Below are 26,246 nucleotides of genomic sequence, written 5' to 3' on the forward strand. Positions count from 1 at the left end.
AACCTTCCCATACTTCTGAATATTCTCCATTACATAGTCTAGCGAGACCCTTGGTTGGGTAATTGCAAGTACTACATCATTTATTTATTTATTAAAATTTTCTTATATACCATCTATTGGTATTGTAACAACAATACCAATAACAATTATTTAATAATAATTGTTGTTGTTGTTTACACAGACAGATAGGTGTTAGTTAGTTAGTTGTTTATTTACGATCTTAGATCAAACATACAGATAGCTGTTATTGACTGGTTTGTTTTATACAGACATTGAGTCCTTCCCAAGGACCTGGGATGGTTGAATTTTATTGTCAATGTTGTTGCTGTTGTTATAGATATCGTCGCAGAATATAGGCTGTTCCCAGTAAAGTTGCTTTTTGTAATTGGCTGATGGTGATTTCTGTGGCCCCTATGGTGTTGAGGTGCTCTTCAAGTTGTTTTGGAATTGCACCTAGGGCACCAATTACCGCTGGGATTATTTTGGTCTTTTTCTGCCACAGCCTTTCAATTTCAATTTGTAGATCTTTGTATTTTGTAATTTTTTCTATTTCTTTTTCTTCTATTCTGCTATCCCCTGGTATTGCTATGTCGATTATTTTAACTTGTTTTTCTTTCTTCTCAACTACAGTTATATCTGGTGTATTGTGTGGCAGATGTTTGTCTGTTTGTAGTCGGAAGTCCCATAATATTTTTACATCTTCATTTCTTCAACTTTTTCAATTTTATGGTCCCACCAATTTTTGGCTACAGGTAGCTTGTATTTTTTGCAGATGTTCCAGTGTGTCATCCCTGCTACCTTGTCATGCCTTTGTTTGTAGTCAATCTGTGCGATCTTTTGACAACAGCTGATGAGGTGGCCCACTGTTTCATCTGCTTCTTTACAAAGGCGGCACTTGCTGTTTGTTGTTGACTTTTCAACTTTTGCTCTTATTGCATTTGTTCTTAGTGCCTGTTCTTGTGCAGCCAGTATTACACCCTCTGTTTCTTTCTTCAAGTTGCCATTCTTAAGCCATTGCCAGGTCTTGGTGATGTCTGATTTGCCACTTATATTGTGCAAATATTGACCATGCAGGGGCTTATTTCTCCATTTTTCTGCTCGGTTCTTGACTTGTTCTTTCTTGTAGGCCTGCTTTGTTGGTGTTGAATAGTTTCTCGATATTGACCATTTGAAGTGCATCTTCTTCACTGTCCTTGATATATTCTTCAAGGCCTCTTTTCTCCTCCTCTACTGTTTGATGGACTTGCAGCATTCCTCTTCCACCTGAGCTGCGAGGGAGTTCTAGCCTATCTATATCACTGCGGGGGTGCAGAGCATGATTGATGGTCATGATTTTCCTGGTCTTACGATCTAGCGTCTCTAGCTCTGCCTGGGTCCAGTCTATTATTCCTGCAGTGTATCTGATAACGGGTATAGCCCAGGTGTTAATGGATTGTATGGTGTTCCCGCCATTGAGTTTGGACTTTAGGATTTTTCTAACTCTCCTGATGTATTCACTTCCAATTTTTCTTTTAACTTCAGTATGTGGTTCTTAAGAAGGGCCTTAAAAACATTCAGGGAGAGGGCTGAACGAATCGGTGGGGAAGAGTGTTCCAAAGAAGAGGGGTGGCCACAGAGAAAGCCCTCCTATGGGCCTAGGCACCACACATTAAACAGGGCCTGGGACACTAAGGAGGGCCAGCTGAGAAGACCTCACAGGTCGGGATAGAACTGGGCCAGAGAGGCGATCACGGAGATATACAGGTGCTAAGCCCATAAGGGTTTTGTAGGTGAGAACCAGCACTTTGAATTGGACTCATCATCTGCATTTAACTTTATCTTATGTTCTTGCCTGGCCACAGGGGCATAACTATAATAGGGCATGGGGAGACAGTTGCCTTGGGGTGCCCCCACTGAGGCAAGTCACATGACTGACTCCTCCAGCCACACACCTGCCCGGGCTTCCTTCAGTTGTATTCATCCTCTAAAATTGACATGGGTGTTAAGACCTGGAGCTACCAGAACAGCATGTCTTTCTCTAGTACCATTAAATGACTTGCATCATCCACAATTTACAAAACCTTTTACAAAATAATTTAGGATGATGTTCTATTGTGACAAATAGGTTTTTATACACACACACACACAGTCTTTACTATGCTTTTTGTTACCACTATTCAGCCTCATTTAAGATTTCTTTACTTCATGAGCTGAGCTTCGGGGGGGGGGGCATTTTAAAATCTTGTCTCTGGGCCTACTCCAACCTTGCTACGCCCCTGCCTGGCCATCTTAATTCCTGAAATTCGTTCCTCTTGCCCTATCTCCCACACCAGTGGTTCTAAAGCCAGAATAAACAATAAAGAGGAAAGTGGGCGCCCTTGTCTTGTTCCTCTCATTACAGTGCATGCCTTGGATATTACCCCATTCACTATTACTTTTGCTGTCTGCTCCTGATAGATACTCTAAATCCAGGAAATAAAATTCAGCCCACAGTTCATCTTTTTGAGCACCATTAACATAAATTGCCATTCCAAATTGTCAAAGGTCTTCTCGGCGTCAAGAAAAATCATCACTGCCTTATTTCCCCTTGCAGTAATATTCTCAGTAGCATTCAAAATATATCTTAAATTATCTTTCATATATCTCTTTGGAACAAATCCAGTCTGATCAAGATGTATTGTATCTGTTAGAAAACTGTTCAATCTTGCCTCCAAAATAGCCTCAAAAAGTTTATAGTCCTCATTCAATAGTGAAATGTGTCTGTAAGATTCAGGACGTGTTGGATCTTGTCCCTCTTTGTGAATCAATGTAATATAAGCTTCTTGCCACGTAGTAGGTATATTGTGACAATGTATTATTTCATTCATTATCTTGGTCATATATCTTGAGTATATCTTGAAAAGTCTTGTAGTAGAGTGTTGAAAATCTATCCAGGCCTGGCGACTGTTTGGTTTTAATCCCTGTATCGCCTCTCTGGTCTATCCTTCTGTAATTGGTTTGTTTAACATCTCTCTTTGCTGTTCTGTGAACTCTTTAATTTGTGAATTGCCTAAATATTGCTTGATCCTATACTTATTTGGCATTTTAGTTTTGAAATGACGCTGAGGTCTCAGCAGCCCGGACCACGCCCCCTTGCATATGATGTCGTACGCAAGGGGTGTGTGGCCTGGGCTGCCGAGAGCCCAAGCGAGCTCTCCCCTCGTCATTTCAGGCAGCGTCCAGAGAGGGAGAGAAAGGGGAAAGCATTCTATCAGGCAGTCTGCGCTGTCTGAAATAACTGCGCAGTTAGAAAGAGTTCGCCCGGGCTCTCGGTGGCCTGAGTGTGTGTGTGGGGGAGTTCGCTCTGGGCTCCTATGGAGCCCGAGCCATGGGGTTCGGCGGCCTTTTTTCATTGGTGGCCTGTGTTCTTTGAACCCATTGGCAGAATAGTGGCTACGCCCCTGCCTAGCTGATTAAGAAAATCTACATCCCAATACTTGGCCAGTACAACAGCATGAACAATGCGGACTTTTCCCCACTGATTGGCATAGGGACATAGGAATATACTTATTCAGAACCATGTTCTGATTCAGACCATAGGTCAGGGCTTTGGGGCTACAGCTCCAGTAATATCTGACTACCGGCCACTGTGGCTGGGGATTATGGGAGCTGCAGTTAAACAACAACTGGGGCCTGAAGTTGTGCAGCCCTGCCATCGTTCCTTCTAACTCAGTACTGCCTGTACAGACTGGCAGCAGATTCTCCAAGGTTGCAGGCAGGAATCTCCCTAAGCCCTATCTGGAAGATGCCTATGGTAATCCCAGCTCACTCTTGCTTTACTGCAGCAGAGCTGAGTGTTGAGCGCATGATAGCGCTCATGCGGCTGTGCCTCCAGTAACAGGAGGCAGTACACTCCTACATTGCCGTACTGTGAGAAGGAGCACCACCTTTACTTATTTTATTTATTCGATTCCTATACCGCCCTTCCAAAAATGGCTCAGTGCGGTTTACGCAGAGAAATAACAAAAAAGTGTGGCCTTGGTGAGGACACAGTAGGTGAGTAGTTTTCAGTGCAGCGAAGTGAAGTCTTGTCCTCACTATGCCCAGTTTCAGTGCTAAGACCTCCATTCCACCCTGCCCCCCTCTTGCATTACAGGCCAGCAGTGGGTCATCAGCTGCCAGGCTTGGGGGCCTCCATTTTCCTGAGGAGGAGTAAGAGCAGCCATAAATCCCGAATTATATGTTACTGCTAGATGCTTTTTTTTTTTAAGAGAGAGCTCATATTTAAGAGATATGAGTATTTAAGAGAATGTCTTCTTTGTCATGAATCCCACTGCCCATTGAGATCATCAGGAGAGGTCCGTCTGCATTTGCCACCGGCTCGTCTGGTGGCTACTCAGGGACAGGGCTTCTCCGTTGCTGCCCCGAGGCTCTGGAATGCGCTCCCTAGTGAAATAAGAGCCTCCCCATCTCTGACATCTTTTTAAAAAGTCTCTAAAGACGCATTTCTTCACCCAGACTTTTAACTGATATTGTTTTGATTGTTTTAATGCTGTCTTAAAATATTGTTTTACAATTTTAAATTGTTGTAATTTTTTTAACTTTTTGTTTTTGTTTTAACTAAAGTTTACTTCCTGTTTTTATTTTGTTGTAAACCTCCCAGAGACATAAGTTTTGGGCGGTATAAAAATGTTAAATAAATAAATAAAACTAGCTGGGCTGGGCGCAGAGCTGCCTCCCCACCCGTCGCTGCTGTTTGCTCGCCCACCGTTGCTTTCTCTTCCTCTCCCCTGCCAGGCTGCCTGCCCACTTCTTATTTTGCCTGCCTGCCATCTGGCTTCTTCCACAGACTTCTTCCTTCTTCCTCCCCGCCCACCAGCCATCGCCGTTGCTAACTGCCAGCGCCATTTATTTTTTTCACCCATCCCATGGCTATCTGGCACCCCTGTTAACTGGCACCCCTGCTAACTGGGCAAAGAGGCACCTTTTAATGTGGTGATTCTCTTTATTTAGCAGGGGGAGAGTAACTGGCCCTATCCAGCCCCAGCACAGTACTTCCAGAGACTGTTGCTGGTGTCTATCTTATATTTCTTTTAGACTGTGAGCCCTTTGGGGACAGGGATCCATCTTATTTATTTGTTTTTTCTCTGTGTAAACTGCCCTGAGCCATTTTGGGAAGGGTGGTATAGAAATTGAACAAACAAACAAACAAATAATAATATCCAGCAGCTCTCCAAACTCTCACAAGAGCTGCCATGCATGGGATTTGGCATGGGTACATCTTAGAGAATTAAGTATAAAAATTAAGGGTTTTTTGAAATCATTTTATTTCATGGCTACTTAATTGTGTGCTGCTGCTGCTGCTACACATAAGATTCACGATCACGCACTACTCTCAATATCTGTGGGCACACAGATAGTGTACCCACAGGTATATTCCTCTCACAGGCGGCAGTGGGTCTCACACCTGCCCGCAGTTCAGAGAGTATTCAGATTTCCTCCCCTATGGTTAGTCTCCTGTGCCATATAGAATTAGGCGCTTCACACAGTTGCTGCTCTCTGCACATCCACAGAAGGGCTTCTTCACAGGGTCACCGCTGTTGAGGACTCCCCTCGCTGGGTGTTCTGAAGAGGCAGTTTGAGACAAAAGATGCCATCAAAGATTTCCTCTCCCAGCGCCTCCTCTTTCACTACTAGCCTACTACTAACACCAGGGGCGTAACAAGGTCCGGAGGGGGCCCAGAGACAAGATTTTAAAATGGGCCCCTCGCTGATATACACACACAAACACACTTCACAATACAATAGTGCTCTCACACTCACATCCCCATTATGAATACGGTGAATATCTAGTTCACATTGAATCTAGTTTTTTTACTCTCTGCTCCTGCGGATCTCCAAGACACTCAACATAATTAATAGGGGGTGCAACATGGGCGGGTGGGGAGTCATGTGATGTGCCTCTGGGGGGCCCCTCAAGGCAGTGGGGCCCCAAGACGACTGCCTCCCCTTGCCTAATGGTAGTTGCGCCCCTGACTAACACTCTCATTGCTGGGAATGATGGGAGTTGCTGTCCAACCGGAGTTGTGAATACTTGGGCTGCAATGCACACTCCAAACACAAGTTAAATAATTTTCTTGGCCAAATATGTGGGAAAGGACGATATATTCATCTTTGAGTCAGTGAATTTATTAGGAACTTGCTTTCTAGTACATAGGACCATAGTAAGCTGCCATATACTGAATCAGAGCATTGCATCTGACTGGTTCTAATTATGATGAGTGGGAAGGGAGTGTCGTCATCATGGAGGCTACTTCTCATGGCACAGATCTCCTCCCTCAGTGCCTGGACCTCGAGGAGTTAGGGTTGCACATCATTCGCCACACACTCCTCTGGCCTTGGCTCTGGAAGCACCCCTGCAGCAAGAAAGAGAGAGAAGACTGCAGCAGAGGAAATTTTGTTCTGGGATGTCAACCTAATTTCTTATTTTGGCTTGGGGTGCTTGCTGGGCTGATTAGCATGCAGTACTTAGATGTGCTTGCTCATCTTCTTCTATAGCCCTGAAGCTTGCCTCCATCTTGAAAGGGCAGCACACAGCCTCCTGCACAAGCCTCTCTGTAGCTGTAATGGAGAAGTAGAGCAGAGTTTGTTCTGCCATGGCTCTGGGGTGGGGAAGGCTGTCTCTTGAATCTGTCCAGTGCAGTTCTTTAAGTGGTTTGTTAATAGGTACAGGAGCCATGACTTCAAAGCCACACCACCCACTCCATGAAACTCACCGGGCGACTACAGGCAAGTTGCACATCTGTCAGGCCAACCAACCTGGCAGGAATGTTGTGAGGGCAAACACACACATGTACTCAGCTTGCGGCTACGTGGAGGAGGAGCACAATATTAATGAGATGATAACTCAAAAGCCTACCTTGCTCATTTGCAGCAAGCCTTGCCTCCAGTCATGTTCCCCCCCCAGCGGCTGATGGTAAAGCATTCCCACCTTGGCCATAGCTGCTCTTAATACTTGGTGTGGCCAAAAGATATGGGGAAAGGATGCTGGCAAGGCAGGCAGAAACTTTATCATCCCCCCACCTCCATCGCTCTAACCAAATTATTGTATTAGGAGCGCTATAGCCAGATCCAAAGCATTTTTCAGAACAATACAGGTAACTGTGTTCTCTGATCCGCACATGCATTAGAACAGAAGAGACTATTTGCTTGCTACGTGACCAAGTAAACTCAACTAGCACTAGGATGATCTGGAGACATGCAGCAGTGATTAATCTTGAAAATTGCCCATAGTGGATGTCAAGAAAGGGGGCATAGGATAAGCAAAACAAAACAGGAGTATTGTGTTGGGTTATCTTCAAAAGGGAAAGCAAGGAAATGTGCCAGTTGTCAATTCCTCATCTCTTGAAAGACAAACAAAGTAAAAATTTTAAAACATCCTTGAAAGCAAGATCAGCATGCCATTGTTAAGTGGCTACCCACAGAGCAAATGGGCTATTTCCCAATTCCCGATCTCCAGCACATATCTCCACAATGACCGATTTCCAGATTTCCACCCTCGCTGGTGCAGGAGTTGTGAGGGGGAGGGTGGAGAAATTACCTCCTGCATTTCCAGCAGCATTATTCCCCTCTATCTATGCAAGATCTGTTAGCCATTAGGGGAGAGGGGCTGGGCCTACCCATGATCCCCTGCAGGACTAAACATTTTCAGACAATGCCTGTCAGCCAATGTCAAGATTACTAAATGTTTCTTAAATTAATAACCAAACCTCTAATAGCTGAATGTATTTCCTAGAAGTTCCGCTGTGTTCACAGATAATCACTTGCAAGCTTGTTCACAAGCTTGAAAGCTTGTGCAAGTGACTGAGGAATTGGAGTTGAGGACACAGTTAAAGTTGCCTGTTGATTGGCGAATCTCAGGAGGAATCCATCACAACAACCCGTAGCCTTTCCACTTATCGTTTCCTTAGGCAAGAAGCTTATCCAATGCTGCATACGTCCCCACAACTTTTTTCTCCATTTACAAGTTAATCTCATTCCTATTTACAGGTGAAACTCGGAAAATTAGAATATCGTGCAAAAGTCCATTAATTTCAGTAATGCAAATTAAAAGGTGAAACTGATATATGAGACAGACGCATTACATGCAAAGCGAGATAAGTCAAGCCTTAATTTGTTATAATTGTGATGATCATGGCGTACAGCTCATGAAAACCCCAAATCCACAATCTCAGAAAATTAGAATATTACATGGAACCAAGAAGACAAGGATTGAAGAAAAGAACAATATCGGACCTCTGAAAAGTATACAGTGTACTGTGCTTGATTGGCCAGCAAACTCGCCTGACCTCACCCCATAGAGAATCTATGGGGCATTGCCAAGAGAAGGATGAGAGACATGAGACCAAACAATGCAGAATTGCTGAAGGCCGCTAATGAAGCATCCTGGTCTTCCATAACACCTCATCAGTGCCACAGGTTGATCCATGCCACGCCGCATTGAGGCAGTAATTGCTGCAAAAGGGGCCCAAACCAAGTACTGAATACGTATGCATGCTTATACTTTTCAGAGGTCCGATATTGTTCTATTCTACAATCCTTGTCTTCTTGGTTCCATGTAATATTCTAATTTTCTGGGATTGTGGATTTGGGGTTTTCATGAGCTGTACGCCATGATCATCACAATTATAACAAATTAAGGCTTGACTTATCTCGCTTTGCATGTAATGCGTCTGTCTCATATATCAGTTTCACCTTTTAATTTGCATTACTGAAATTAATGGACTTTTGCACGATATTCTAATTTTTCCGAGATTCACCTGTACAAGATAATTAAGTTATCTCCAGGGGCAGAGCCACCATTGGGCAACCGGGTTCAAAGAACCCAGGCTGCACCCAATCAGGCCACGCTTCACGGCCCCGACATGCCCCCCTGCATCTGATGTCAGACGTGGGGGTGCTGGTTTAGCTCTCGAGCCCCCGTTCAGGAGTTAAAGGGCCGCTGCGTTCACAATGTGGCCAGGAGTGGCTCTTCCCTGCCTTTAAGGCAAGGAAGAGCTGCTCCTGGCTGCGCTGTGAACGCAGCACCAACAGAAGTCTAACTCCCGAAGTTAAATGGCCAGCACTCCCGAACGGAGCTGCGGGGCTCCGTTTGGGAGCCAGGCCACACACCCCACGTCTGACGTCAGACGCAGGGGGCATTGCTAGCACCAGCGTCTGACATCAAACTCAGGAAGTGGGGTGAGCGGGGCCGCTACTGCGGCCACACACAGGCCACTGGCAGTCAGGCTCCGCCACTGTGCATCTTTCCTTCTAGATCATAATCCTGCATCCTAGCAATGTGCCAGATTTGTCTGAATCCAAACCAGATCCGAACTAACCCACCCTGATTAGGGTCGAAGCACACCAGTCTAGTTCAAATACCAAAACAGATTGAACTGATTCACGGACCAGTTTGGGGGTCTACTCATAAAGGAGAATCTGGTAGGACTACTTAACTGGGTGAAATATGTGGGGGTAGTGGAATCTGACAGGGTGCTGAAAAATGACACTCAGAAAACACTACCCATCAGAAAAGTTCATCTCAGTGAAATATGTGGTCAGTAATGGAACCTGACAGGGTTTGGAAACTGACAGTCTAGGATATCAGAAAACAGCACTCATAAGAAAAGCTCACCTTGGTGAAATATGTGGGGGTAGTGGAATCTGACAGCGTGTTGAAGACGGACAGTCCTTCAGAAAACATCACCCATCAGTGTTAAAAATGTGGGAGTAGTGGGATTTGTTGGGGCCCAGCACAGGAGTGGAAGTATGGCCCCTGAAAACTGATTAGATTCCAGTCCAGGACTGGAACTCAGGACTGTGCATGCAAACCGTACTCCCTTTACTGTAAACCCACATAATGACAGCTCCTCTCCTGCTCATAAAGGAACTTGACAGATGCAGTTAGCAAACTTGCACAATTGATTAAGTTTGCCCATGTCCCCGCAGGACTAAACGTTTTCAGACAATGTCAAGATTACTAAATGTTTCTGATATTAATAACTAAACCTCTAATAGCTGAATGTATTTCCAAGAATTCTGCTGGGTTCACAGACAATCACTTGCAAGCTTGTGGACTACACAAATCTCTTCACTAACTGTGAAGTTCTAAAAACCCAGGCTGTGCTATTGGGACAAGGGAATCCTTCAAAAAATGTTCTGCAAGAGACAAACAGGTTGCTGCTCTTCTGGTGACAGCAGACTCCATAATACACCCCCTGCTTTGCAATTATTTTTAAAAATAATATAACAATGTAACATCTATATACATAATTCTCTATGGCGTACCTGTGGCTAATCCTGTGCGTGGCAGCTCTCACAAGAGTTCGCAAGCAGAAGCACCTGATTGGGCAGTGGGGATTCCATATGCAGATCGTGGGGAGGACCTTGTGATGGTTAAGGTCAGTTGGAATGCAACTGTTACTGGTCAGAAGGTGTTCTTGAGTGTAGAGGAGAGGAATAGATAGATAGATAGATAGATAGATGGATGGATGGATGGATGGATGGATGGATGGATGGATGGATGGATGGCAGGGGTCTGCAAAGAGAGGGGTCGTGAGGGAGGAAAGAGCCCCTTCAGGAGAAGGAGGCTGCAGTTGTGTGAATTAGATGAGGAAACAAGATGAACAAGATCTGTAAACTCAGGAAGGGGGAGAGAGAGAGAAGGAAGGGCAAGGGATGTGCCTGAGCCTGTCAGTGGCTGAGGGGAATGCACGACCATGGTGGCGGCGGTAGCAAAGAAGGGCCCAATCAACCACTGCTGGTGTTTGGGGATACCGAGGCAATTGGCAGAGGCAGGCAGGCAGGCAGGCAAGAGATGGTCCTGGGCCTGTCAGCAGCCTGAGGGGAACAAGCAGCCATGGCGGTGGCGGCAGCAAGGAAGGTCCCGGTCAACTGCTGTTGCTGCTGCTCCTGTGGGGAGGAACAGGAGCGGGACTCGGGTGAGGGTGGGGAGGTCTCTGGGGATAGGAGGCTGCAGCTTGGCCTACAGGCGCCAGCAACGCTGCAGCCGTGACCAAGAGGGGTGAGGGAATGGAGCAAAGAGATGGAGGAGTGACCAAGAGGGGTGAGGGGGATGGAAGCAACCGGATGGAGGAGGAGGAGGAGCAGGAGTGCGGCTCAGGTGAGGATGGAGAGATCTCTGAGAGGAGGGGGGCTGTGGCAGTAGGTGAGGAGAGCAATAAAGTACTAGCATGCAGATGCTGTGTGTAGGTTAAGCTAGTTATACTATATTACTTGAATAATGTAATATGATTTTTGATTAAGTGCCGTAAAGTGCCATCAAGTCGGTGTCGACTCTTAGCGACCACATAGATAGATTCTCTCCAGGATGATCTGTCTTCAACATGGCCTTTAAAGTCTCTCAGTGGTGCATTCATTGCTGTCGTAATCAAATTTCTAGGGTCTGGGGTATAGCAAGGTTTGAGTGGGCCCTGGAAAACAAAGTAAAGATAGGCCCATGCTTCCCTGCTTCTTAGCTAGCTTCACCCCTGCCTAAGATCTCAAGCACTCCTGGCACCTGCTCTCTGAGATCCTTTGAACTGGAGATGCCAGGGTTTAAACATGGGCCCTGAAACATGCAAAGCATGTGCTCTGCCATCAATGACACAAGAAGCCCCTTTTGCCTTTTGTGAACCTGGATACGGTGCTGCCCTGAGAGCAGTCTACAGGCAACCCTGAAAGTTCCTGTGGTTTCCTAGCCTTTGGCTTGGAGACTGTCCCTACTAGAACTGATTATTCAAATCGGCCTTGATCAACTCCTCAAGTGTCTTCCCAGAGTTATTTTGATGCAAAATAGCACATACTACAACATCTGATGCTTTTCTGCAGAACTTGGATTGCCTCTCTTCAATATTTTAAGAAGGAATGAAAATGTGATAGAAGTTGTGGGCAGAAAACAGAAAGGAGCTTCATTTGACCATACTGAGCATGCTCCAATGCTTTTGAGCATGCTCAGATGTACAGGGAAGGGGTTGTTCTTAAGTATGAGAGAGTGCTACTCCATCAGCAGGGGGAAACATCCACTAAAGAGCAATTAACCAGAACAGCATAGTAGTTAGGGTTGGACTAGGAAGACCTGAGTTCGAATCCCCGTTCAACCATGAAACTCACTCGGTGACTTTGGGCCAGTCATGTATCTCTCAACCTAACTTACCTCACAGGGTTGTTGTGAGGATCAAAATAAGCATGTACACCTCTCTGAGCTCCTTGGAGGAACAGCGGGATATAAATGTTTAAAATAATAATAATTTCAGGACACAGGGAAAATGCCACAGCTTTTCTCTTGCTTGAACTCCGTGTCCCAGTATCCAGAGAAGCGGGGAGGAAAAAAACCAGGACAGATCACAGCGAGAAAAGCCTTAGTGGGGAAATGCTTGCCTAACAAACAGAAGGTCTCTTGTTCAAATCCCCGCTGGTACTATATCGGGAAGCAGTGATATAGGGATATGCTAAAAGGCATCATCTCATACTGCACAGGAGGAGGCAATGGTAAATCCCTCCTGTAGTCTACCAAAGAAAACCACAGGCCAGGGCTCTGGGTGCCAGGAGTCAAAATCGACTTGATGGCACACTTACCTCTATCAACCACAAGAGTCCCTCTCGTTAACCGATATAAGGAACCTCAGCTCTGCTCCCGACCTCAGACCTGTGAACCCTTCAAGTATGTATCTTTTCTAGAGTTCCGCGTTGTATTCTATCTAGTATTCCTTTGTTTTGTTGATTAGAACTTTGTCCCAATGGGAATCCTGTGTAAAGAAGGTGGGGATGGAGTCCAAAAGAAAAGGGAGGGAAAGGAAAAAATTGAGTTGTTCCTGGAATAAAGTCTTAGTTAAGCAAACAGAAGATTACTTTGTATTTATGAGGGAAGCAGCTATAAAACATTCCCCAATGCATTCAATTTCTGTAAACCCATGCCAATGTTTTACTCTTGAATAAGAGTATATTTTTATTAATATAAAATATGTATATTTTAAAATCAAAATATGTTATACAGAACTAACTGCTTTTTAGGAGAACCTATAATATACAGGACAAAAGTGTCTTAGCTGGAAATTCCTATTTTGGAGCAAGGCCCACCCTATTTTACCACGAAGCAAGCTGCTACTGCTGCTGCTTCAGGGGGCAGCGAGCTTGTGGGCCAATGCTCAGGCTTGGTACAAAAGCCTAGCCCGCTGCCCTTCTCCCCCCACCCCAGACAACCTGAAGAGGGGGAAAGGTGAAATTAAGAACATAACAGCCTGCTGGATCAGACTCAAGGCCTAGCTAGTCCAGCATCCTGTTTCACAGAGTGGCCTGCCAGGTTTTATTATTTATTTATTTATTTAACATATTTGTATGCCACCTGAAATGCAAGTCTCTGGGCGGTTTACGACAAAACAATAAAAACAACAAATAAAAAGGTTAAAACATTACAATTTAAAATGTTAAAACTATTAAAAATCATCAAACTATTAAAACAGTATCTAGTTAAAAGCCTGGGTAAACAAATATGTCTCAAGTGCCTTTTTAAAAGTTATAAGAGATGGGGATTAAAATTATAAGAGGTGGAGATGCCTCTGGGAAGCTCAAAGGCAAGAGCTGAGGGCATGTCCTCTCTTCTGTTGTTGCTCCCCTGCAACTGGTATTGAGAGGCATCTTGCTTGCCTCTAAGACTGGAGGTGGTCTAAAGCCCACCCTCAGACTAGTAACCATGGATAGACTTGCCCTCCATGAATTTATCTAGGCTCATCTTAAAGCCATCCAGGCTGGTGGCTGTCATCACATCTTGTGGCAGAGAATTCCATAGGTTAATTATGTGTTGTGTGAAAAAAAGTACTTCTCTTGTTGGTCCTGAAGTTCTTGTTAATCTGTTACCTCTGGTTCTAGTGTTATGCCAGAGGGAGAAAAAGTTCTCTCTCCACACCATACATGATTTTATAGACCTCTATCATGCCTCCTCATTTTTTTTCCTAAACTTGCCTCCTAAGGAAAGTGCTCTAGGCCCCTGGTCAGAGAAGGAAGGTAGCAGAAAGATTGGTTGATGTTGTTTTTTAAATGATTTGGAGTGTTTGATTTTAATAGGGGTGGAGAAGAGAAAGGAAAGACGATTGCTTCAGGCAGCAACGTGTGACAGGCTGGCGTTTCCCACTTTGCGAAATACACATATCCTTATCCAAGGGAAGGATTGCCAGCTTTTGTTCCGTGCCCTGCAGCTGTCTCTTTAACTGCAATTTCATCTAACTGCTGCAGTTATGTATTTATTTATTTATTCGCACAATGTTCTCCCCACTTTTCCGCAAGAGAGATCCCAAAGCTGGGATCTATCAACACATTAAAACATGATATAATAACAGAAATATTTTTAAAGCGTCAGTCTTAACACGCACACGTACACCAAAAAAAAGAAAAAGAAAAAAAAAAAGAAATAAAAATGCGGGGACGAGGGAGGGAGCCCTCGGAAGGAGCCACGGAATCCTCCTTCTATTGATTGATTGATTAAGTGCTGTCAAGTCGGTGTCGACTCTTAGCGACCACATAGACAGATTCTTTCCAGGATGATCTGTCTTCAACTTGGCCTTTAAGGTCTCTCAGTGGGCCTCCTCCTATAGTCAATCTGAACAGAAAGTGACGGATTTAACCATTTTCCCTGGCGCAGGGAATGGAAGGCGCCTCCCCTCTCCCCATTAGCTGCCAAAATGTGCTGGGGGCGCTCCAGTGCCTTGGAGGCGCCTTCTCCGCTGATCCCCACAGCCGGCGCCCATTCAGATTTCCCCCACACCAGCGAGTAGTGTTGTAGCGGGGTTTGCTTTTCTGCCGGCACAGGAAGAGGCTGGAGTAACTGAGAACGATTAAAGCCTGCATGTAGCGGCGGGGAGGGAGGCAGGCAGGAAGGAGGGATCACCAAGAGCAGGCAGATCGGAAATCGTGGGGCTCCTCGCTTGGAGTTGTTGGCAAGAAAAGCCCCTTTGTGATCCTGCAGACTGGAATGAGCACCCGAGGGTGGGGGGGGGCGTGATCTCCGCCTCCTAGCCCTCCTATGCCCGACCGAAGTGAAGACTGTGTAGCCGACACAGGACCCAGCCCCCTGAAATAGCCCGGGAGGCTTCCAGCAATTAACCCCTGCCCTGAGCAACCGGGGACTGTAGGTAATTGTAGCGGGGTGTGGGGTGCGAGATGTCGACACAAATGGGCTTGTTTTCTACTTTTATGTTGTTGGAGGATGTCAGATTAAATGACAATACCGAGAGTCCCCACCCCACCCCCGCCTTAATCTTGAAACTACCGACCTAACGACCAGAGGTTTTTGTTGCATTGATGTAGTTATTTCTCTCCTATGCATTCTGCCCTTCTACCAAGGAGCTCAGGATGCTGTATAGCGGCACCATGTTATCCTCACAACATCCCTGTGAGGTAGGTTATGCTGAGAAAGTGTGACTGTGACTGGCCCAAGGTCGCCTAGTGAGCGTTATGATGAGAGGGAATTGACTGCCAGGTGACCCCTACTTCCAGCTGGACCTATGGCCACTTTGTGTTGCATAATGTTTTTATATTCTACACCCTACAATGTAGGAATATAGATATTTGTATTTAGAGATTGGAGTATATGGGTCCGTATGTACATAGTGGCAAACCCGGCACATGCAATCATTCCCCATGACTGAGAATCTATCACATTAGATTGTAGGTTAATCCCTACATGGAAATGTAAGGTAATTTCCAGCATAGTTAATGCTTCCATTTCTATGCAGGAAAACCATGTTTGCCACACATTAGACTGGGCATTTACTTCTTTTTTAACAGGGAAGGGTGGCTTATGTATATCATGTCTCTCAAGTCAAAGAGCACTGGCAGAAGAAGAGATTGGAAAGACAAGGAATGTTGGGAAGTTTGGGAAATAAATAAGATGAGGAGGTGCCGTTTCTTCAGCTGTGTCTGTGGGATTTTGTTTTTATTATTAATCCGTTCATTCATTGGCTGAATAGTTTTTCTTTGTTGCATAGATGGCTGCTGCCATGTTGACCTCAAAGAGGAAGAAAAACCAAATAGGTAAGATATCTTTGTTTTTATCCAAAGTTGATATGGCAGTGTGCAATATTTGTTTACTTTATTTAACATATTTATTTATTTATTTGACCTATTTATAACCCTAACTGCCCAGAGACGAATGCTTGGGGCAGTATACAAATTTGATAAATAAAATAAATAATATACCGCCCCAAACCCATGTCTCTGAGCGGTGAATATGAAGTTCTCAAAGCACTTCACGTTTTTTCTATCTCATGAAGCATTCTGTGAAATTCAAAGGGCTGCAATAATGACCATTAGGGACAGAGGAAGCTGCCTTATACCAAGTAAGATCATTCTGGTCCATCTATCTTAGAACCATCCATTTCTAGGGTCTGGGGTATAGCAAGGTTTGGGTGGGCCCTGGAAAACAAAGTAAAGATAGGCCCATGCTTCCCTGCTTCTTAGCTAGCTTCACCCCTGCCTAAGATCTCAAGCACTCCTGGCACCTGCTCTCTGAGATCCTTTGAACTGGAGATGCCAGGGTTTAAACATGGGCCCTGAAACATGCAAAGCATGTGCTCTGCCATCCAGGGGCGTAGCAAGGTTGTAGTGGGCCCAGAGACAAGATTTTAAAATGCCCCCCCTCATTGAAGCTCGGCTCATGAAATAAATCAATCTTAAATGAGGCTGAATAGTGAAAACACCTATCTGCCACAATAGAACATCATCCTAAATAATTTTTTTAAAGGTTTTGTAAATTGTGAAGGATGCAAGTCATTTAATGGTACTAGAGAAAGACATGCTGTTCTGGTAGCTCCAGGTCTTAACACTCACATCAATTTCGGAGGATAAATTCAACTGAAGGAAGCCTGGGCGGGTGCGTGGCTGGGGGAGTCAGTCAAGTGACTTGCCTCTGGGGGCCCCCCAAGGCCGTGGGCCCCCAGACAACTGTCTCCCCTTGCCCTATTATAGTTACGCCCCTGCTGCCATCAATGACACAAGAAGCCCCTTTTGCCTTCTGTGAACCTGGATACGGTGCTGCCCTGAGAGCAGTCTACAGGCAACCCTGAAAGTTCCTGTGGTTTCCTAGCCTTTGGCTTGGAGACTGTCCCTACTAGAACTGATTATTCAAATCGGCCTTGATCGACTCCTCAAGTGTCTTCCCAGGAAGGAAACCTGCAGAGAGCTTCTGCTTGCTGGGAAAGTTAGTGGTGTGAAGGGGATGGAAGCCCTTTGGAAATCATCTTCCCCATTGCCTCTTTTTTTGTGTGTGTGTCCTCCTGTAACAGGCTGCAGGGTATCAGCCACCTTTTTGCCCCAAGTTAGTGCATCCTGCTGAGGGAGAGGGAATGGCTGCTGCAGAGCCGGCTCAGGTAGGTAGGAGATTTTCAAGACATTTTTATTTTAGGGCAGTGGGAGAGGGCAGACATGAAAGGAGAGCCCAATTCACACGTTTTCTTCAACTCATGTACAATCGGTGGACAGCATATGAATGTACAGATCTGTATGCACACTTATTGTGTACTGTTGAGTATCTTTACTTGTACGGTTCAGTGATTGTAATAATAAAGATTCTGGATCTGTATGCATGTTGCAGTTATTCATACATTATGCTCAACGCATATACAGCAGTACACTCCCTATCTGTACCCTGCACTTGAGAGGGTGTGTACCAGTTTCACTTCTTAAATGGATGCATGCACAATCATTCATACAAAAATATGTAGTATGCAGCATGCATGTACAACATAGTAGACTTGTTCACACGGCCATCTGGGGTCAGGTAGAAGGGCATATATATAGGGGGGGCCCTCTTTTTTATTTTATTTTATTTTATTTTTTGTTCATAAGCAACCTTTTTTGAGACCCTATAAGGTCTCAGCCCTTGTAGCCACAGTACCCTATGGTTAAAATGGCTGCCAGGTCCCAAGAGATGCGAGGAAAAGTATGAGGGCCCTCTGATTGGCCATGAAGGGCAAGAGGCAGGACCAGCACTGCTGAAGCTGTGGCAAGTAACAGGAGCATAGAGTGTGCTGTGCAGTGGCACATTCATGGATGGCAGCCCTTTTAGCCACAGCACTCTGTGGTTAAAATGGCCACCGTGTCCCACGAACACCCACATGACTGAAACAAAAAGGTAGGAGGGCTCTCTTTTCCTCCTACCTGGGTTGTATTCCTGTGAACACGTTGGGTTGGAGGGTGTAGCGGATTAAAGCCTTTGTCTCAGAGCAAGCTCACGTGAGGGAAAGAAATGCTGACTTATCCCTGCAGAGCTTTCTGGCAAAGACTACTCCTAAAACTTTCCTGTGATTCTTGGTAGGTTCTAAAGGCTGCCACCGCCACCACCCACTTATCAACAGAGCTTGACACACACACACACCCCAAGTTTGAGTGGAACACTCAGGGAAAACTCTATTTTGCTATTGGAAAAGTATACAAAAATCCTCCATGTGCAAACCTACACGTGGTGGGAAAACTGATAGCTGCTGAGCTCCTGAGCCGTGTTTTGCACCAGAGGAGGAAAAAACTCTTTCAGCCCCCTCCCCACTTGAGTTAAAAATTCCCTCGGATGAAGTTTGTAAAAGAAAAACAGTTTTGTTCAAATGCCACAGACTGCTTCCGACTCTAAGGCTTTCCCAGCTTTTAGTTACAGGTAAAAATACTCAGTAGGTTACAAGAATACTTTAAAAAGCACCCCAGATAAAGTTGGGGCAGCACACTTTAAAGATCATGGTTACCCAGTTGCAAGGAAAAGGTATGCAGGAAAATACAAAAGCACCTTTAAAAACTTACAGTATTTTACAACGCCCTGGCTGGATGGGCGAAGGATAGTGTTTCTTAGTTTAGTTACATTGCAGATAAACAATAATAGACCAGTATCGGAGAAATACCAAGCACACACAAAAGAAAACAGAAAGTCTAATGCAAAATCTGACTAAACAAACTTTTCCTAGACCAAACTTCCAGAAACCAAAGTCCTGGCTTCCTTTGTCTTGAACTCACCAAATCCTGGATGAGAATTCAAGCTTCCTGCTCCCCTGTCTTTCAAGGAACTGTAGAGGACATTCCATGAGAGAAATCTCCAGGCTAGCTTTTGACCATGAAGGAGCCAAACTCGATTACTCCTCACTAAGCTAGCTTTTCCACCCATGTTTCTCTCACCTCCAGCCCAGCTTCTTCTAACAAGGAACTCTTCTCTTTCCCCCAACAGCTCTCTAGGTCCCGCCCACCTGATGTGCTGACTGGCTGAGCTTTGGTGTTCAGCAGCCTGTCAGTCAGGACAGGGTTCACTTCCAGTTAACTGGGGGGCTGTCTGGTCACTACAGAGGGGTTCCTGTGGGTCCACATGATCATGGATCCCAGAGCATACTGCCTCCTACCTTCACTTTGCTGGTCATGAGAACAGCCCTAGTAGCTGAATAGGGCTAAGGATTTTTAACCTATTATGACTATGAAGCAAGTAAAGCAGTCACCCCAAGTGATGGATTCTGAGCCCATTAAGGGCAGCAGATCTGAGTCCTGGGCCGCAATCCATTGTGAAAATGTGTTGTGAAGCCTCCATCAAGTAATCAGGAACTGAGCAAAAGAACAGAAGTGTTCCAGCACTCCTCGCATTCGCTGTAATGGGGATGTAAAGCTGCCTTCTATTAGGTCAGGTCATTGATCCACCTTGCTCAGTACTGACTGCTTTCACTAGCTGTGGCTCCCCAGCATTTCCTTCTTCCACTTTTACTTGGAAATCCCAGGGATTACACTGAGGACCTTCTTCATGCAAAGCCCATGCTCTACCACTTACTCATGGCCTTTCCCCATAACTACCTAAACTCAATTCTCTTTAGTATGGGATGCAAATATGATATGGTGGTATTGGGTATGGAATTCACTTTCCTGAAAATCTCAACTCTCGTTTACAAAAGAAAAACAGTAAGTTTCTAGCCCTCATGGTGATTGCAAATATATGCTTGACAGTGTGTGGCCAATGCCTCCTAAAATCCCAGACACCAGAAAATTGTTTGAGTGAAATTTGCACAGGCCTTTTGGGACCTTTTGCAGTCAGCCTGGTGGGCAGCAGGCACTGAATTGGGAGTGTTGTTGTTTCAGGAGCTGGACACACCTGAAGAGGAGGACAAAGAAGAAAACGAAGAAGGGGAGAGAACATTGTGTTTGCCTGGCCCTGGTCAAGGACCCCTCACAAATGATGCTGAAGAGGAGGAGGAAGAGGACTGTGCAGCATCCCCAGGTAAGATTCAATCATTGCCACCTTTATTGGGAGGTATCTTGCATAGCTGCTGGCTGGGCTGCAGTGGCATCTCCTTCAGATTCCTTAATTCCAGGTGTCTCCTTGCGGCAATTATCCTTTGCATTAACAAAATGGGATGGTTGCCTCTGTGCTTTCACCCTTTCTTTCTTTGGAAGAAAGGCAGGATATATATTTAATAAATTGCATTAACAGGTAGAAGAATCATAGTACTGACTGCACCTCCATATGGGGAATGATTTTTATGTATTTATTTAAGCCATTTATTATCTGGCTTTCTAGCACTCTGTGGCAGCGTGAAAAGCAAGCACAATTAAATAAGTCACAAAAGTCAAAAGAAGGTGGCCAGCAAAACAACTGACCAGCTAGCTGGACCAAAGGCCGAGCGGGAGATATGCATTCTGCACCACCTCTGGAAGGTCAATGGAGAGGTGGAATGAGGCCTGAATGAGTTAAAATCTGAATTCACCACTTTCAGCAATAAAGCTTTTTCTAGCTTATCAAAAGTACAGTGGGACTGTAATCTTAGTTCCCTGTGGGTCTCCCTGAATAATAATGGCAAAGATCACCATCACAATGGGGCAGAGAAAGTGCACCTGCATCTACTTTTAGAGGGAAGGATTCACTTCTGGATTATTATGGGAGCAACATCAGAGAACTCAAATTAATGTTTCCCTCTGCAATTTCTCCCTACCCAGGGGGCTGTCATTTTGTGAAAGCACAGAGAATTCATTGTTAGGCTAAAGTGGGGTGGGGGATAAAGTTGCCATATCCTTTCCTGGCATACCTCTTGTGCCTCTAATGTGCATGACAGGTAGACATTCAGCTGAGGAAGCTCCTCGTATCATGAAGTCAGATGCAGCCATGGGTGAAAGTTCTGCCTATGAAATTTCTGCCTGCCATGTAAATACTTAAGGCACAGGAGCCCTGCCAAGAGAGGAAAGTGCTAGCCATAACTCCCACTCTCTCAGAAGATAATTGTAGTATTTGCCTGACACCCTGTTTGCTGGGCACAGGATCCCCAAGTTCTGCTGGGATGCCCCAACCAGAAGGGGAAGAAGCATCGTGGGGTCTGCACCTCCAGTGCACAGAGGAAACAGAGAGCCCAAGAGGAAGCAATGGTCCCCATGAAGACAACAGCTGGGATTCCCAAAAAGTCTTTGTGAGCTCTCCTTGCTCAGTCTCGTCACACCCAGGTTAGGAGCTGATTTAGAAACCACCAGGTTCCTAGAGCATTACCTGTCCATCCCTTTTAAATGTTCAGGTCTGATCCGGGACCAGAAACTGCTCTGTACTACCACTTTATAGATTTTATTTATCATAGTATCTATAACCTGCCTTCATTTCTAATGAAAACCAAGGCAACTAACATAGAAAATTGCATCAACACAAATAAGAATATTAAACAACAATAAAAACCACTTTTAAAAACCCAAGATCTGACATGCACACATAAAAAGGAAGGAGGAGCAGAACAAAACAGCAGTCGGGGTGGGGATCACCGATTTTTCCTAGAAAGCCAGGACTTCACTATCCAGCAAAGGCAAAACAAATTTGTACACCTTGACATTAAGTGGTCATATTCAGATCAGCCCTGTTTCCAGAAACAAGGCAGAGAACACCACACCACTCTGTTGCTACCACAAAAATGCAACTCCAAAAGATTACCCAATGCAAATGAGTACCAGCTGTTGTGGCATCTCATAATCCAAAGAGACCACAGTGCCAACCAGTTTAGACCAGTGCGAGTACTGGTGCAGCAACAGTTGTTTTCAAGGACCCCAAAGGTCAGGCCTTTGAAGTCCATGCCAGCCCTGTGGTTGTGGAGTGGGTCACTTTGGGCTTTAAATATAAAACTACACTTGATCTTAGACAAAAGGCTGAGAAAGCTATGAATGGCTCACTCATGTGTGATTTTCTTCTCAGGCAGCGAGAATGAAGAAGATAATCCAGAGGTTGTGGAGTCTCTCCTGCCCTTGCCCAGAGTCTGCAAAAGAAGCATGTCCCTGGATATTAAGGGAAGGGAAGCCCGAGAGACGCAAGAGAAAAGCTACTTTGGAGAGAAGTGGACTAGAACCCCTCCCTACATGGAAATCCTTGGGAGCACTCAAGAATCTGTGATCCACCAGGGACCCAGCACCCATAACAAGGAGCGTGGGAAGATCTTGAAGGCCAGGCCCTCCAACCTCATTGCCCGGCAGAGACTTCATGGGAGCAAGAAGCTCCACCGGTGTGCTGACTGTGGGAGAAGCTTTGGTATCTTCTCAAACCTCATCCGCCACCAGAGGACCCACATTGGGGAGAAACCCTACAAGTGTCCCGATTGTGGGAAAGGGTTTGGCCACAGCTCGGCCCTTATCACTCACCGGCGGATCCACACTGGGGAGAAGCCGTACATGTGCAACGAGTGTGGGAAAAGCTTCAATGTGGTGTCCAATCTTCTCCGCCATCAGAGGAGTCACACGGGAGAAAAGCCTTACCAGTGCCCTGACTGCGGGCGTTGTTGCAGCCAAAGGTCACACCTGATCACTCACCGGCGCCTCCACACGGGGGAAAGGCCTTACCAGTGCCTGGAATGTGGCAAGAGCTTCAATGTCAGCTCTGACCTGATCAAGCATCGGAGAATCCACACGGGCGAGAAGCCTTACGAGTGCTGCTACTGTGGGAAGCGCTTCAGCGGCAGCTCCAACCTCATCACGCATCAGAGGCTCCACACAGGGGAGAAGCCCTACATCTGCCCCGAGTGTGGCAAAAGCTTCACCATCAGCTCCAAGCTGATCGCACATCAGAGAATCCACACTGTGGAAAAACCCTACGATTGCACCGACTGTGGGAAGAGCTTCACTGAACGGCCCCGCCTGACCAGGCACCAGCAGAGTCCCTACCACCGCGAGAAGCGCTTCAAGTGTGCCGACTGCGGGAAGAGTTTCACCACCAGCTCCTATCTCATCACCCACCAGCGCACACATACGGGAGAGACGCCTTACATCTGTGGGGACTGTGGTAAAAGTTTCACAGTCATCTCTAACCTGGCCAGGCATCAGAGGATCCACACGGGTGAGAAACCCTATCAGTGCCCAGACTGTGGAAGGAGCTACAGCCAACGGGCCCACCTAACAACACATCTGCGAGTCCACACTGGGGAGAAGCCTTATGTCTGTTCTGAATGTGGGAAAAGCTTCAATGTAAACTCGTCCCTCACTAAACACCGGAGAATCCACACAGGCGAGAAGCCCTATATGTGTCCTGACTGTGGGAAAATGTTCAGCCAGAGCTCTAACGTCATCACTCACCGGAAGCTCCACCATGGGGACAGCCTTCTTGGTGGCCCAGTTAGGGTCCTTCAGATCAAATAGGTCTTCTTATCTCTAAGAATCTGGCTGCCTTTCATGAACCTAGCAAGGGGGGTGGTCTCTTGTCTTGCCTTGTCTTTGCTTTGGAATAACTCCTGTTGAATTGTGGAGAGCCTTTTCTCCTCCCACTGGTAAATGATCTATTCCTCACTGAGCTCCAGATACACTAGCTACTTAGTACTGGTGGTGGTAGTGGGGAAATGCACACTTACACTTAATCTTCCACCAGAACCTCCAATGTGGTGGAAACCCCTACATGTGTGAGGGGCTCTAGCCAGCCTTTTCTTGTAAGTACACATCAGAGAATCCTTACAGGCTGGAGACCTGGATTCCCTGATGCCTCCAAGGAAGCTGCCAACTCATTTTGTCTTGCTTACCACAAGAACATCCACTTTCAGGGGGGGACTTCTTTTTGCTCTAATGATGTGTGTGTGGAAACTACAGTCAGTGCACTACACATCATGTTGGAGAGACTCTCTTAAGCCTCCAGTGGATCCAAACAGTCCATCTGCTCATTCCCCTGAAGAAGCACTTGCCCTTTAGTCTTTGGACAGAAAGTTCTGTGGCACCTTTGAACTTCTTTGGGCTTCTCTAGTCATTCCTTCTAGGAATCGGGATGCAGCAGTTGACCACAAGTGGGGCCATGTGGATCTGAAGTATAGTATTCTGGTCCCTGGCTGATCTGATAACAGGGAATAAAAATATAGCAGTATCTCCAGGAGATTTTTTTTAAAGGCTTCCTCTCCTTGAAACCTCCACTGTTTTCCAAAACTGGAGATAGCCCCTTCAGCTCAGTTTGTTGTTTTGATTTTTCTTTGGAGGGGGTATATGTGTGATGTCCTGGATTTCATACTAGGATTGTTTTGTGCCTGTCATATGACAATAAAAAACATTAGTCCTTTTGTACATTCTGAAATAGCAGTGATATGTGCAAGATGACCAAGAGCCTGGAACACCTTCCTTATGTGGCAAGGGTACAGCATCTATGGCTTTTTAGTTGGAAAAGAGGTGACTATGGGGAGACATGATAGAGGTGTATAAAATTATGCATGGAGTGGAGAGGGTGGACAGAGAGATCTCCATCTTTCACAACACTGGAACCAGGGGTCATCCCATGAAACTGATGGCCAGGAAATTTAGGACTCACCAAAGGAAGTACTTTTTTAACACAGCGCACAATTAAGCTATGGAATGCTCTGCCACAAGATGTGATGACCACTAGCTTGGATTGCTCTACAATGGGCTTAGACAAATTCATGGAGAGGGCTGCCCTCACCTCTTGCCTGTGGGCTCTCCAGGGGCATCTGGTGTGAAACAGGATGCTGGACTGGATAAGCCTTGGGCCTGATTCTGCAGGGCTGTTCTTATGACATGGACCACTGCAAATTGTTTGCTGATTTCAGACTCTTGGAGCCATTTCATACTATAGGTGGCAGCCATTTTTGGCTCAGCACAACCAATATTTCCTGCAGGGGCGTAACTACTATTAGGCAAGGGGAGGCGGCTGCCTGGGGGCCCCCACGCCTCGAGGGACCCCCCCAGAGGCAAGTCACGTGAAGTGTGTGTGTATCAGCGAGGGGCCCGTTTTAAAATTTTGTCTCTGGGCCCACTCCAGCCTTGTTACGCCCTTGATTTCCTGCAATAAACAGAAAGTGTAAAGGGCAGAACCCTGTTATTATTACTAAGTGTATTTATATTATGCCTTTCTTCCAGACAGCTCAGGGCAGCATATATTCCCCCCACCCTTTTTTCCATCCTTACTACACCCTTATGTGGGAGCTTAGGCTGAGATTGCTAGTAAGTGGCTCAAGGTCACCCATTGAGCTTCATGGCCAAGGGAGGATTATATATGCGAATATGGGCTGGGGATGCCAGTTGGATGCAGCTCCCCACTGCATGTCAAATGTATGTTTAGGAATACATATCTGCCTTTCACACTGCATTTTCCTTGCTAGAGAAGAGGCATAGCATAGTGGTAGGGCACATGCCCAGGGATACAAGAGGTTCAGATTCAATCCCTGGCCTCTCCAGTTAAAGGATTTCCGGTAGCTAAGCCAAGAAAAGCCTCTCTCGGCCCGAGACCCTGGAGAGCCACTGATAGAGCAGGCAAAGCGGGCCTTACTAAATACAAGTTGTTTCCTGTGGACCAGATATACAAGGCTAGGGTGTGGCTGCAACAAGCACAGCTACCCCATGGCAGCGTTTCCCAACTATTGCATTGTGGCTCACTAACGTGCCATGAGAGTGACACACTGACTTGCTCGGAGTCAACTGCAAACTCACTCCTCTATACACCAGGAGGGATTCATCCATCTTGGTGCATTATGGGGCAAGTTGGCTTCAAAAGTGGGACATTCAAATTCCCCTCTTTTTGTTCACTCAAAAGAAATGTGGTTCTAAAAACCACGCAATGGCTTTGGCTGTGTGCCAGGGGGGCTGTATACCCCCCCTCCCCAAGATAAATGTGCCTCAGGATGAAAAAGATTGCTCTATGACATAGCCGGGTTTTTTGGTCAGAGCAACACTGTCCAAATAGCACTGGCCTTTCAAGAGTTTCAGAACTCACACTAAGGGGCCCCCAATTCTGTGATTTGTCCTTTTAAATGAGCCATTTAACAAATGAATTAGATTTGAATGTTATTTTTTTA

At 45.8% G+C, this 26,246-nt stretch overlaps 1 protein-coding gene and 1 long non-coding RNA gene across 11 annotated transcripts; one reads left to right on the plus strand and one right to left on the minus strand.

Moving 5' to 3' along the window:
• Window positions 1–6,142: 6,142 nt before the first annotated feature.
• Window positions 6,143–14,973, minus strand: LOC128347699 (uncharacterized). 2 transcript variants are annotated; one of them, XR_008317665.1, is made up of 3 exons: window positions 14,882–14,973; window positions 12,577–12,746; window positions 6,143–6,374 (listed from the first exon to the last, which is right to left on the minus strand). It is a non-coding gene; the product is annotated as an uncharacterized LOC128347699 (long non-coding RNA). The 2 variants fall into 2 exon arrangements; XR_008317664.1 differs by lacking the exon at window positions 14,882–14,973 and adding an exon at window positions 14,367–14,866.
• On the plus strand, window positions 10,377–24,506 carry LOC128347698 (zinc finger protein 883-like). Of its 9 annotated transcripts, none has more exons than XM_053302683.1 (6): window positions 10,966–11,122; window positions 15,981–16,026; window positions 17,277–17,360; window positions 20,089–20,227; window positions 21,262–21,441; window positions 22,172–24,506. In XM_053302683.1, exons 3-6 carry the CDS (start codon window positions 17,337–17,339, stop codon window positions 23,599–23,601), a joined length of 1,773 nt encoding a protein of 590 aa, XP_053158658.1. In that variant the 5' UTR covers window positions 10,966–11,122; window positions 15,981–16,026; window positions 17,277–17,336; the 3' UTR covers window positions 23,602–24,506. The 9 variants fall into 9 exon arrangements, with proteins under 9 accessions (XP_053158665.1, XP_053158658.1, XP_053158666.1 ...); XM_053302684.1 differs by lacking the exon at window positions 10,966–11,122 and adding an exon at window positions 11,143–12,661; XM_053302682.1 differs by lacking the exon at window positions 10,966–11,122 and adding an exon at window positions 14,755–15,125.
• The last annotated feature ends 1,740 nt before the right edge of the window (window positions 24,507–26,246 follow it).

The sequence above is a fragment of the Hemicordylus capensis genome, chromosome 2 (genome assembly GCF_027244095.1).
Source record: "Hemicordylus capensis ecotype Gifberg chromosome 2, rHemCap1.1.pri, whole genome shotgun sequence".
Classification (NCBI taxonomy): Eukaryota; Metazoa; Chordata; class Lepidosauria; order Squamata; family Cordylidae; genus Hemicordylus; species Hemicordylus capensis.

Bases quoted from the DNA above. Each gene is read 5' to 3' on its own strand.
- LOC128347698 (XM_053302683.1), top strand. From the start codon at position 17,337: ATGGCTGCTGCAGAGCCGGCTCAG. The intron at 17,361-20,088 runs GTAGGTAGGAGA...TTGTTGTTTCAG, and splicing joins CTGCTGCAGAGCCGGCTCAG to GAGCTGGACACACCTGAAGA. The intron at 21,442-22,171 runs GTTAGGAGCTGA...TTTTCTTCTCAG, and splicing joins CTCAGTCTCGTCACACCCAG to GCAGCGAGAATGAAGAAGAT.